This window comes from Pleurodeles waltl, chromosome 5, assembly GCF_031143425.1.
Source record: "Pleurodeles waltl isolate 20211129_DDA chromosome 5, aPleWal1.hap1.20221129, whole genome shotgun sequence".
Classification (NCBI taxonomy): domain Eukaryota; kingdom Metazoa; phylum Chordata; class Amphibia; order Caudata; family Salamandridae; genus Pleurodeles; species Pleurodeles waltl.
In genome coordinates this window covers 570,014,723-570,027,822 of record NC_090444.1, presented here as the reverse complement: position 1 = coordinate 570,027,822, position 13,100 = coordinate 570,014,723, and the positions used below count along the sequence as shown (strand labels likewise).

At 47.5% G+C, this 13,100-nt stretch overlaps 1 protein-coding gene across 1 annotated transcript in view; it reads right to left on the bottom strand.

The window, feature by feature from the left end:
• The window catches only part of PAPOLG (poly(A) polymerase gamma), a 523,629-nt gene that overhangs the window by 448,257 nt on the left and 62,272 nt on the right, over positions 1-13,100 (bottom strand). Inside the window, exon 4 of the mRNA XM_069234379.1 lies at positions 9,206-9,287. Coding sequence (XP_069090480.1) covers positions 9,206-9,287 — 82 coding nt within the window. The remainder of the gene's footprint in view (positions 1-9,205; positions 9,288-13,100) is intronic.

Sequence of the window (13,100 nt, the reverse complement as noted above, 5' to 3'; positions counted from 1 at the left end):
AGTTCTTGGTCCAAGGTAGCCCACCGTTGGGGGTTCAGAGCAACCCCAAAGTCACCACACCAGCAGCTCAGGGCCGGTCAGGTGCAGAGTTCAAAGTGGTGCCCAAAACACATAGGCTAGAATGGAGAGAAGGGGGTGCCCCGGTTCCGGTCTGCTTGCAGGTAAGTACCCGCGTCTTCGGAGGGCAGACCAGGGGGGTTTTGTAGGGCACCGGGGGGGACACAAGCCCACACAGAAATTTCACCCTCAGCAGCGCGGGGGCGGCCGGGTGCAGTGTAGAAACAGGCGTCGGGTTCGCAATGTTAGTCTATGAGAGATCTCGGGATCTCTTCAGCGCTGCAGGCAGGCAAGGGGGGGATTCCTCGGGGAAACCTCCACTTGGGCAAGGGAGAGGGACTCCTGGGGGTCACTTCTCCAGTGAAAGTCCGGTCCTTCAGGTCCTAGGGGCTGCGGGTGCAGGGTCTCTCCCAGGCGTCGGGACTTTGGATTCAAAGAGTCGCGGTCAGGGGAAGCCTCGGGATTCCCTCTGCAGGCGGCGCTGTGGGGGCTCAGGGGGGACAGGTTTTGGTACTCACAGTATCAGAGTAGTCCTGGGGTCCCTCCTGAGGTGTTGGATCTCCACCAGCCGAGTCGGGGTCGCCGGGTGCAGTGATGCAAGTCTCACGCTTCTTGCGGGGAGCTTGCAGGGTTCTTTCAAGGCTGCTGGAAACAAAGTTGCAGCCTTTCTTGGAGCAGGTCCGCTGTCCTCGGGAGTTTCTTGTCTTTTCGAAGCAGGGGCAGTCCTCCGAGGATGTCGAGGTCGCTGGTCCCTTTGGAAGGCGTCGCTGGAGCAGGATCTTTGGAAGGCAGGAGACAGGCCGGTGAGTTTCTGGAGCCAAGGCAGTTGTCGTCTTCTGGTCTTCCTCTGCAGGGGTTTTCAGCTAGGCAGTCCTTCTTCTTGTAGTTGCAGGAATCTGATTTTCTAGGGTTCAGGGTAGCCCTTAAATACTAAATTTAAGGGCGTGTTTAGGTCTGGGGGGTTAGTAGCCAATGGCTACTAGCCCTGAGGGTGGGTACACCCTCTTTGTGCCTCCTCCCAAGGGGAGGGGGTCACAATCCTAACCCTATTGGGGGAATCCTCCATCTGCAAGATGGAGGATTTCTAAAAGTTAGAGTCGCTTCAGCTCAGGACACCTTAGGGGCTGTCCTGACTGGCCAGTGACTCCTCCTTGTTGCTTTCTTTGTTCCCTCCAGCCTTGCCGCCAAAAGTGGGGGCCGTGGCCGGAGGGGGCGGGCAACTCCACTAAGCTGGAGTGCCCTGCTGGGCTGTGACAAAGGGGTGAGCCTTGAGGCTCACCGCCAGGTGTTACAGCTCCTGCCTGGGGGAGGTGTTAGCATCTCCACCCAGTGCAGGCTTTGTTACTGGCCTCAGAGTGACAAAGGCACTCTCCCCATGGGGCCAGCAACATGTCTCTGGCGTGGCAGGCTGCTGGAACTAGTCAGCCTACACAGACAGTCGGTTAAGTTTCAGGGGGCACCTCTAAGGTGCCCTCTGTGGTGTATTTTACAATAAAATGTACACTGGCATCAGTGTGCATTTATTGTGCTGAGAAGTTTGATACCAAACTTCCCAGTTTTCAGTGTAGCCATTATGGTGCTGTGGAGTTCGTGTTTGACAGACTCCCAGACCATATACTCTTATGGCTACCCTGCACTTACAATGTCTAAGGTTTTGTTTAGACACTGTAGGGGTACCATGCTCATGCACTGGTACCCTCACCTATGGTATAGTGCACCCTGCCTTAGGGCTGTAAGGCCTGCTAGAGGGGTGGCTTACCTATACTGCATAGGCAGTGAGAGGCTGGCATGGCACCCTGAGGGGAGTGCCATGTCGACTTACTCGTTTTGTCCTCACTAGCACACACAAGCTGGCAAGCAGTGTGTCTGTGCTGAGTGAGAGGTCTCCAGGGTGGCATAAGACATGCTGCAGCCCTTAGAGACCTTCCTTGGCATCAGGGCCCTTGGTACTAGAAGTACCAGTTACAAGGGACTTATCTGGATGCCAGGGTCTGCCAATTGTGGATACAAAAGTACAGGTTAGGGAAAGAACACTGGTGCTGGGGCCTGGTTAGCAGGCCTCAGCACACTTTCAATTGTAAACATAGCATCAGCAAAGGCAAAAAGTCAGGGGGCAACCATGCCAAGGAGGCATTTCCTTACATGCGTGTTAACCATTTCTCAAAGGGAAGGAGTGGCCTTCTCGCATGTAGTTTGATTCCTGGGGAGGACACCCAATGTTGGAGTGCTAGGCACTGCAAATGCACAGTGTGTGGGAGACCTTAATCTGATGGCAGTTGGCTAGAGTCTATAATGCCTCGGGCATCGAAAAGATCTCCAATTCTTACTATTGGAGTCCTGGCGGGTCTTGAGAGTTCCCAGTAAGAGGAGAGTGTGGGGGGAAGAGAATCAGGATTGTCAATAAATGGCATTTGTGGTTCGCAGAACAGGGGAGATATAAACTCAGAGCATGATGCACCTTGGGGAGCCATTGGATCTTCCTACCTTGTCTAAAAGGTGACAACCTCCTAATGTTATTGGCACAAGTTCTCTCTGGGATAAACCCAGTCTGGTCTGGACCTACCAATCCCTGCAAATACAGGCTCAAGTCTGTTTGCCAGAACACTAGTGAAAAGTTTCACATCCATATTCAGTAATGTGACAGGTCTATAGGAAGAGCAGGGAGCTGGGTCCAGCTTGGGTTTAGGGATGACCATGATTGTTCCCACTTGCATCTAGGGAGTAAGTATTCCTGAATTTGCAAAGCTGTTAGAAAGCCATGCCATTATTGGTAACAAAATATCTCCAGTTTCTAAAATTCAGCTCCAAACCCAGCTTCCCCAGCACCTTCCCCAAGGAGATACGTTGTATAGCTAGCAAAACTTCAGTGGAAGTAATGTCCTTGTCTAGGGCCGTGGCGGTCACTTGAGGGATTTGGGGGCAAGGGCATTGAATCTAAATAAGTGTTTATTGCTGATGTGTCTAAGTTCTCCCTTGTGTAAAGAGGTGTAAAACTCTTCCTGCAGAATCACCCCATCACTGAACGGTCTCGCAATTCTGAGTCTGGATCACGTTTACTCTGCGTTGCCTGTGCTTGTAATCGATGGGCCAGAAGTGGTCCCGCCCTGTCTTCCTCCCCCCTTCCCCCACATAATACATTTGCCTAGTACATAGCAGCGCATGTCCAGCTGTGCCTAAATCTAAGGCCTTCAGGTGTTTGCACGCTACCCCAAACTGGCGTTTTATGTCCATTGCACCCATTCCTCTATGCCTCTCCTCCAGTTTTTACCTTGGCTTCCAGTTGGTGAGGTTTCTCCCTCCAGAGAGTGTTAGATCGAGTGGCGATGGCTATAAATTGTCCTCTAACCACCACCTTCAGAGGTTCCCATATCCCAACTATCAAAATCTCCGGTGTATCATTAAGGGTCAAATATGATCTAATCGTATCCCTTATTTCTATGCCGACCATAGCACAAGAGACAAGTTTAGTATTCAGTCTCCATAACCTGGGCCTCAGCCTCGAGTCTGGTACTGCAAAATGTAGTGTAATCGGCACATGATCAGAAAGGGCCCCCCACTCCCATCTTTGTTTAATCCTGTGCAGGAGACCCTGTGTGGCTAAAAAGTCTACTCATGTCTGGTGAGTCGCTGAGAATTATTATTATTTTTTTTTTTTACTCAAGTGTCAGATTGTGAATGCGCCAAACATCAGTCAAACCCTCCTTCCGCAACCAGTGGCGAAAGCCCACAGAGTATGCTCCCGCCTGCATCTTTATACTGATCTTTCCAAAAGGGCATCGGGAACCACATTAAAATCACCTCCTATGAGAACATCCCTATCATTGGTAGTGAGTACCAGTCCAATAGCTTCCCTAAGAAACACTTCTTGTTGGTCATTAGAGCCATAGATACATGCCACTGTTAGTTTATACCCCTGAAACGTGTAGCCAGAATCGCAACCCCCCCCCCCCCCACCACAACCCCCACTTCCCCCAGCCCTGAAGAGTGAAATTGTCTATCGAACCAGCAGGATCCCAATTGTTTCTAGTCGGCTTGCAGCAATTGTGCCTCCTGTAGCAGACATAAATCACATTTAGACTCCCCAGGGAGTCAAAGTAAAGCTTGCCTCTTTAGTGGAGCATTGAGACTAAGTACCTCAGTAGCCATGTGTGTGGGGTAATTTAGCATGGGGGTATTCTCGGGGTGCTTAGCCGGCATGTAGGTGAATCAAGTACCTGCGGTATTCGTACTAGTATCAAGAGATAAGGTGTGGCAGAAACAGTCAGTACACCATAAAATAAGAAACATTAAACCAGTTCCCGGCTGGGGACTCAAGTTAAGTTAAATGTGTTGGGGTGGCGGGGGTAAATCCCACTGTTCCAAGTCGATCTCTTCCATATCAGGGAGCATCGCTGTTGTTCTCATCTGTTCTCCTGCTCCCAGTTGGGTTCAGTTGCTTGTATTGGTCAGGTATCCCGCTCAGTACATTCCTTATGCAGGGTTGAAGGACAGGGTCTCCCCCACGTTTACTGTCTTGTCCCCTCAAGTGTCCGTTCTGTAAGTTTTTAGGGGTCTCTGTCTCGGAGACACTCTCCCGGCGCCTCAAGCTGCGCAACAGCTCTGCTTTTTCCCCTCCTGCTTTCCGTTTCTGATGGTTTATGGGTTTTCCCTTTGTGTTGTTGAGTTGCGTGCCCGTGATTTCCAGCGTCTGGGTGCACGGTCTGGTCGGTGTCACTGGCAGAGAGACGGTCCAGCTCCACAGACATGTCAGGGAGGGATTTCACCTCAGATAGTGTGGATAGTACGGGTTTCATTTTGCCATACAAATTGCAGCTTGAAGGGGTGACCCCGCTTGTAGTGAATTTCTTTTCCTTGGAGCATGGTTGTGATAGGCCGCAGGGCCAGTCTACGCTGCAGTGTTAGCAGCGAAAGATCTTGATATAAGTATATTTTGTGGTCCTCAAAGTCTATTGCATTCACATTGGTTGCTGCTAAAATGTGTTCTTTCTGTAATGGTGAAGGCACATAAGTATATCCTGTGCCTATCCAGGGGCCTGGGCTGGACGACCTGCTGTGTGTGCAGTCCAGTTTTATCTCTTGGTCTTCGAGTGCTGGCGTAACATGTCGGAACAGGCGTATCTCAAAATGTTCCAGTGGCCCTGGTGATGCTTATGCATGTCCCCCTCTAATACATATGTTGGAGTGCCATGCCCTATACTCTAGGTCTTCCAGCCTGTATTGTGGATCACAGTTAGCCTCTTGGAGGGTAAGAAGTTCATGCCTGTGGTGATCCACTTGGGTGTCCTGCGTATGTTCCACCATGTCTATTCGCTGTTCCATCTCCTCTACCTCCCTTTTAATTTCCTTAGTCGCGGTGGCAATCTCTGGTTTAAGACTAGCCAGGTTGACTCATAGCCCCCCCCCCAAACAGGTTCTCTAGCAATGATTTCGTTATCAGTGTTGTATTCACTTCCGCCTGCTCTCCAGTGTTTTACACTCCGTAGGGTGCCGCTCCCTGGATGTGGTCCTGTTTCTTCGCTGGGGTTTTTGCGAACAGTTCTTTTAAGTTGCCCTCCTTCTTGCTTTGCCTTTGTGCTGCCATGTTGTTTTTGTGTGTGATATTCCTGTTACTACTGGACCAGAGCACCTCCTGCCTAAAGTTCCACTACCACCCCTAGTTCCCTCTATCTGCTCACAGGTTCACAGTCTGTAACTCCAGATATCTTGCAACTCATCCAAGATGTTCACTCCCTCCTCCTGTACATCCCACTCCTGTGGAGAAAAGGAGGGGTTGGGGACGAGATCCAAGGCGTTCTGTGGCACTATCCCTACTTGTCCTCACCGGGGATCATGCGTCCTGTACTTTGGGTTCCTTTATTGCTTTTCCAGGCTCTCCCTCTTGGGGATTACCTCCAGTCCCAAGCCCACTGCCCGGAGGTCCCTCTGGTGTCATTTCCTGCCCAGGTTTCCGGACTACACACTTTGTATTCGGCCTTGCTTGCCTCTGCTGGGGAAGTCCATGACCCTCTCTAGCCTCTCCTGTACCAGTCTCCGCTCCCTCCTTACGTGAGCTGGGGTGTGGGAGATAGCATCCCCACTATATCGCTCTGGTCCCCCTCTGCTCACCTGTCAAGAGTGTCACTCAGCTGTCCTTCACATAAAAGCCTACGGTCACCTCCTGCCTCACCGTGCGTTCACTGCCTCTCCATTATCCCAGCGTAGCTGGTTCGGTCTGTGGTCTGAGCGGCGGAGGGTGCCACTTTTTTCCCCTGTCACAGAGCACGCTCGAGGAGAGGAGAGGGAGAGGAGAATCTATATGCTCTCACCGCCAACATCTCCTGGTTCCTCTGTGGCCGGGCCGTCCATCTCACTCAGCCGTTGCTGCCATCTTGTTGCCCCACCACAACTCCATGGCCAGCCTCAGAGTTTTCATTCTGGTCTCCAGTGCCCAGAATGCTGCCCAGTTAGTCCAGGCATCCCAGACTGCGGTCTGCTGGGCAGGACGATGGTCTATGTGGCACTAGCTGCTTTCGGTCTGAAACCGAACGACCGAGCTCTGCAGTGGCACTCCGATCATGCCGCCATCTTGGCTCCACCCCAGTGGCCTCTTTTTTAATACTCGGCATGGTGATGTTGATGTTTCCTCCATTTCATCCCAGTGGGCCCTGTCGCATCTTGGCACCCCTTGGGTATTGTCAATGCTCCAATGGTTGGTTGTGTGCAATGCCACCATTTTCCCCAAAGCATCAATGAGTTTAGACTGTAGGATGGAAGGGCATCTTATTTACAGGAATTTGCCCTCTTACGGGCATTCAACACCACCAGCAAGTCTGGAAGGAGTTGGCCCTTGATGTACGGTGGGTCTGAGGGTGCAGCTTTGTATATTTTGTCCATCCTTGCTGTAATACATGCCTGCACCAGATCTTTAAAAATCTAGTCTGAGTGATGAAGCATTCCTTTTAGCCTGGGCAAATTTTGGTATGCCCTAATGGTATGCCCTAATGGTAGAAGTGTCCGTCTCAAAGAGAAAGTCATCTTCGATGGGGATCTTTGTGCAAGCGAACCTGGTGATGGGCAGCTGCTCTAGCTATAAGCTCCAAGAAGGATGTTTCCTCATCAGGGGGTGAAGGCTTAGCTGGAGATAGGTCTGGATCAATAACCCAGGAAAGGGGTCTGTGGTGTGCGGTTCATTGTCACCCCCTCCCTCAATCCCCAGTGTAAGACTGGAGAGCTGTGTGGAGTGATCCTATTTCACTGAGAGTGATGTGATGGAGGTGATAGTGGTGAGGGAGGTGCATAAGGTGGCGGTGGAGAAACAGTCAAAAGAGGCTGTGGAGGACTGGTTCCAAAGTCCCTTTTTTCGTTTTTGAAAGTAAGTAAAGGTGGGTTGATAGACTTTCCAAAATAAAACTGGCGCTTTGATGAATTAGGCACAGCAGAAGGCTGAATGTGTATCTTTTGCTTTGGATTGAGCCTCTCAGTCAGTCTTAAGGATCGGTTCCAGGGCCGAAATGGAAGGTTTTTTTGGTAATTGTTTCAGTGCAGAGGTGGCCAGAGTCAAATCGGCAAAAGCGGGATACTCTGAGCCGACGAGGCAGATGTTTTGGCTGGATCAAAGGGCTGCTACAGCCTTGTGGGTCCCATCCATTGGGAATGCCTGGGGCTCTTGCATCACTGAATAATGTTTTCACAGAGTCCATCCGTACTCACATATTTTCCCCATACAGCAGTGTTGTCATTTTTGAATCAATGAATTATGTTCCAAAAGGTCCTAGAGTCTCACAAACTGCTGGTGTGGAGAATATTTGCTCAAAAAACTATTGTGTTGATTGGCCAACTATATTGCCGTCTTGCACTCTGCACAGCTCCCGGATTTTTAACTTGTTACTACATCACTAGGGGTTGCATCTCAGCAAGCAGTATTCCCAGCTTAGTGCCTTTTTTGTTAACCTGACACTTATGGTCATCAATGCCGGGTATTTCTGGTTGGTAATATTGCTAGGTGGGAGGTTTTCATTTTTATGGGCGAGCACAAAGTGCTCCGTGCATTCTGTTATCTCTTTGGGCTTGAAACCACGCCCATGACACATCAGTCACTTACATTGGTTCGTGGGCTTGCCTTTTAAAATCCACTTGCTTTCATTTGTGAAAGGCATGCATAATTCATTACTGGTGTTTAGCCCACCTACACAGCACCGGTAAACTACCAAAAACCTACGAGGTAGGATGTTTTCAGCCTGGAGTCCGGACTACTTTATCTGTTTATTTTCCACCCAGCGCGATCGCCCTGCATTTTACGTAGCGCGATCGAGCTGCGTTTTTTTTTTGCTTTAAAAGCGCTAATAGCTCTAACTCGAGCAAATGCGAGACCCGTTGCATTGAAAATGCTTGTTTCATGTCATATCAAGATCCTGCAGGATTGCTCCCAGTCACCAATAGAGGTTGTCATTGAAAAAGAGTATTCTCCTAGTGGATCCCTACAATCATGAAGAATTTCGTCCTGCTGTTCTGCTGGTCAAAGCAACTGCTTTAGATTTTCTGATTTTAAATCGGTAACAAAAGGGGTTAGCAGAAGCATGGACAGAAGGTTGGAAGCATCAATGAGGTGTTAATAGGTTTTATTGCCTTATGTAGCTCAGCAACCTTGCTCTATTGTGGTTTGCATAGCTTTTTGAAAGCCCTCCTCTCGACTTACCAGTGTGATGGCTCCCTGCGTTTAGGAAAAGGAGTCAAGCAGCCAGGTGGGGAGGTACTTGTGCTGGAGCAAAACTAAGCATCCAGCACTTAACTACTGCAGTGCATCAAAGAGCTTGCCAAACTGACAATAAGGAAGAAACAATCAACTTGCCCGCCAGCATGGTCTACCACAAAGTCAGCTGCTTTATACACTTACATTTAGTACAGAACACTGCCTCCAAAACGTGTAAATTGACTAACTCGTATAATAAAATACTGGCAACTGGAGAATACACGTAAGGTAGCAGCGCTAGGTTAAACCAACCAGGAAAATTCATATTTTACATCTCCAATAATGTAATCATTTTAAACCCAGAAAACAAGTTAACAGGCCATGTAAGTTACATTGTCCTCAACTACCCACCACAAACGGAATGAAAAAGTACAATTTAAATTTGCTTCTTATGAGCTATAGTGTAGCATGCATATATACCTTTTGTGTGTACTCCAAGCCTGTACGAACCAAAAGTAAAAATCTTTCCACCAACATTAGCCACAATTGAAGGGGGGAGGTTCTGAAAAACAGATTGCTTGTGGTTAGTCAACAGTATAAACTCATTAGAAATGTCCAGCAGAGGATCACCACAAAGAATAAGGGCTCGACTCATTTCAATTTTACCAGTCAATAAGTTTGAGAGCAACTAAAGATAGCAAATTTGATTCAAAACTGAGAAACTTCCTACCTTGCAGAATGAAACCTATCCCTTCTAGGTCCTGATACAATGCAGAAATACTTCATACAGTGAAGGGACCGGGAAAATTGACCTGGTCAGTGTACAGTCTCACAACAGTCAAATACAATATACCAAGGTATACTGTTCTGAGATAGGTCTCACTTGGACCCCACTTCTTAAGTCCAGTCAACCAGGAACTTCAATAATTAGAACTAAGAGCCCTCACACACCCAAATGGGTGTCATCGTAGAGGCTGCTCCACGTCGAACTAGCGCTACAATACCAGACTGGTCCCTCAAAAGGGACTCTTTGCCAGAGATCTTTTGATAAGTGGCGGTAAGGATAGACTCAAACCTACATGGGGGAGAAGTGAGGGACTAGGAGTCATTTACCAGGATGCAAAGGGGCGAACTCGACTGGGATGTGAGGCAGTGTGCTCCCAACCCGCCTTCCTGTTAAAAGGCTCCCTTGAGCCATTGAGCTGACGAGCTCTGGAGACGCACCTGTGAGCCTGTGAGTGGTACTAGACCTGAGACGATTTTGGCAGCATTTCCAGCAACCCCAGATATTTTTTGATGCTTTCTACTCTACTGATGAGGGGCAACTACCCTGAAACACGTGTATAGAGATGAACAGCAATGACTGCACTAACTTTAGTGAAAAACTACGGACACTTTCAAGTAAGCATTAAATTTGAACTGCATTTACCAGGATGCAAAGGGGCGAACTCGACTGGGATGTGAGGCAGTGTGCTCCCAACCCGCCTTCCAGGGACTAGGAGTGTGTTAAGATGGACTATAGAGCCTAAAACATGTGTTTACTGATCAATGAAGGGTCTGTCGAGGTGAAAAACATAGGGGGCGTGACACTGGAAATAAACGTTCCTGCGCTTGGCAAAAAATGGAAGATGGGCAAAGGAAATTTCTCCTTTAACCCAGTGTGTTTGTCGACATATTTCACACCTATGTTGTCGTTGAAAGATGGAGTTTCTTCAGGACCAAAACCAGGAAAAACCTAGTCTTCACTACAGAGACCCTGAGAGTATCTGTAATGTGTAGAAATATTAAGGAAAAAATATTTACACCGTAGTAACATCAGATGTGCACGGTCCACCACCAAGCTTAGTACACATTTTGAGAAACATACCCCTGACAATTTATAGTGGATTGTTCTTGATGTAGTCACTAATCCTACAACTACGTCAAAGAACCTACTAGAAAGGGAACAAAGATGGGTGTTCAGACTTAAGACACGTTTGCCTGGACTGAATGATGACAAACAATGTTCGGTTTTTTTCGTATAAATCATGGCGGCCCAGAGTATTTACACAGGATTAGCTGATCTTCATCAATAGATGGCCCAAAAAACTTCAGTTGTCTCTAGATCTATCTTTAGAAGTCCCATTGGGCATTGAACCTTGTGGGACCCTTTTTACCTAAGAAATTAGTACTGTGTCGTTCTGTGCTCTCCACAGCCTAAAACTGCTTTTAACTCTTGTTTATTACCACTATCTATGCCACTCTGAGGAGCAGAGTGTTACCGGGTCTTTATGCGTAAGACGTTTATGAGCATTTTCACACATTTACCTCTTTTTGAACGGCATTTACAGGGAGTGCAGAATTATTAGGCAAGTTGTATTTTTGAGGATTAATTTTATTATTGAACAACAACCATGTTCTCAATGAACCCAAAAAACTCATTAATATCAAAGCTGAATATTTTTGGAAGTAGTTTTTAGTTTGTTTTTAGTTTTAGCTATGTTAGGGGGATATCTGTGTGTGCAGGTGACTATTACTGTGCATAATTATTAGGCAACTTAACAAAAAAAAATATATACCCATTTCAATTATTTATTATTACCAGTGAAACCAATATAACATCTCAACATTCACAAATATACATTTCTGACATTCAAAAACAAAACAAAAACAAATCAGTGACCAATATAGCCACCTTTCTTTGCAAGGACACTCAAAAGCCTGCCATCCATGGATTCTGTCAGTGTTTTGATCTGTTCACCATCAACATTGCGTGCAGCAGCAACCACAGCCTCCCAGACACTGTTCAGAGAGGTGTACTGTTTTCCCTCCTTGTAAATCTCACATTTGATGATGGACCACAGGTTCTCAATGGGGTTCAGATCAGGTGAACAAGGAGGCCATGTCATTAGATTTCCTTCTTTTATACCCTTTCTTGCCAGCCACGCTGTGGAGTACTTGGACGCGTGTGATGGAGCATTGTCCTGCATGAAAATCATGTTTTTCTTGAAGGATGCAGACTTCTTCCTGTACCACTGCTTGAAGAAGGTGTCTTCCAGGAACTGGCAGTAGGACTGGGAGTTGAGCTTGACTCCATCCTCAACCCAAAAAGGCCCCACAAGCTCATCTTTGATGATACCAGCCCAAACCAGTACTCCACCTCCACCTTGCTGGCGTCTGAGTCGGACTGGAGCTCTCTGCCCTTTACCAATCCAGCCACGGGCCCATCCATCTGGCCCATCAAGACTCACTCTCATTTCATCAGTCCATAAAACCTTAAAAAAATCAGTCTTGAGATATTTCTTGGCCCAGTCTTGACGTTTCAGCTTGTGTGTCTTGTTCAGTGGTGGTCGTCTTTCAGCCTTTCTTACCTTGGCCATGTCTCTGAGTATTGCACACCTTGTGCTTTTGGGCACTCCAGTGATGTTGCAGCTCTGAAATATGGCCAAACTGGTGGCAAGTGGCATCGTGGCAGCTGCAGGCTTGACTTTTCTCAGTTCATGGGCAGTTATTTTGCGCCTTGGTTTTTCCACACGCTTCTTGCGACCCTGTTGACTATTTTGAATGAAACGCTTGATTGTTCGATGATCACGCTTCAGAAGCTTTGCAATTTTAAGAGTGCTGCATCCCTCTGCAAGATATCTCACTATTTTTGACTTTTCAGAGCCTGTCAAGTCCTTCTTTTGACCCATTTTGCCAAAGGAAAGGAAGTTGCCTAATAATTATGCACACCTGATATAGGGTGTTGATGTCATTAGACCACACCCCTTCTCATTACAGAGATGCACATCACCTAATATGCTTAATTGGTAGTAGGCTTTCGAGCCTATACAGCTTGGAGTAAGACAACATGCATAAAGAGGATGATGTGGTCAAAATACTCATTTGCCTAATAATTCTGCACTCCCTGTACATCCGTTTTCTATAGGAGTTGGCACTTGTTGGGATCTACCTGCACTTCGACTCCTGTGATTACGTCACAGGGTCCAATAGAATACATGCTCTTTTTACATAAAAATGGCAGGCAACGTCAAACATTCACTTCCGGCCACCGGTTACATCTCAAGGAATGGATTAGGAATGAGTAGGAACTTATGTTCCTTTAGCTTTTTTGTTTTTCCATTACCACTTCCTATCCGCCTCTGTGAGGAGCCGAGTGTTGTTACCTTGTCTTTACATGCAAGACATTTATGAGCGTTTCACGCTCGTACCTCTTACTGTTTAACAAAAATGAATTACTATATGGTTCAGTCGTCCAAAGGCATCCCAGAAGGTGTTGACTAGGGAACCATGACGATTCTATCGCCCACATCAATCCCCACATATAATATATCAGGATGTGGGGTGATTAATATGGAGGTGTTATTCTTCAGTTCATCTTCCTTATGACTGTCCA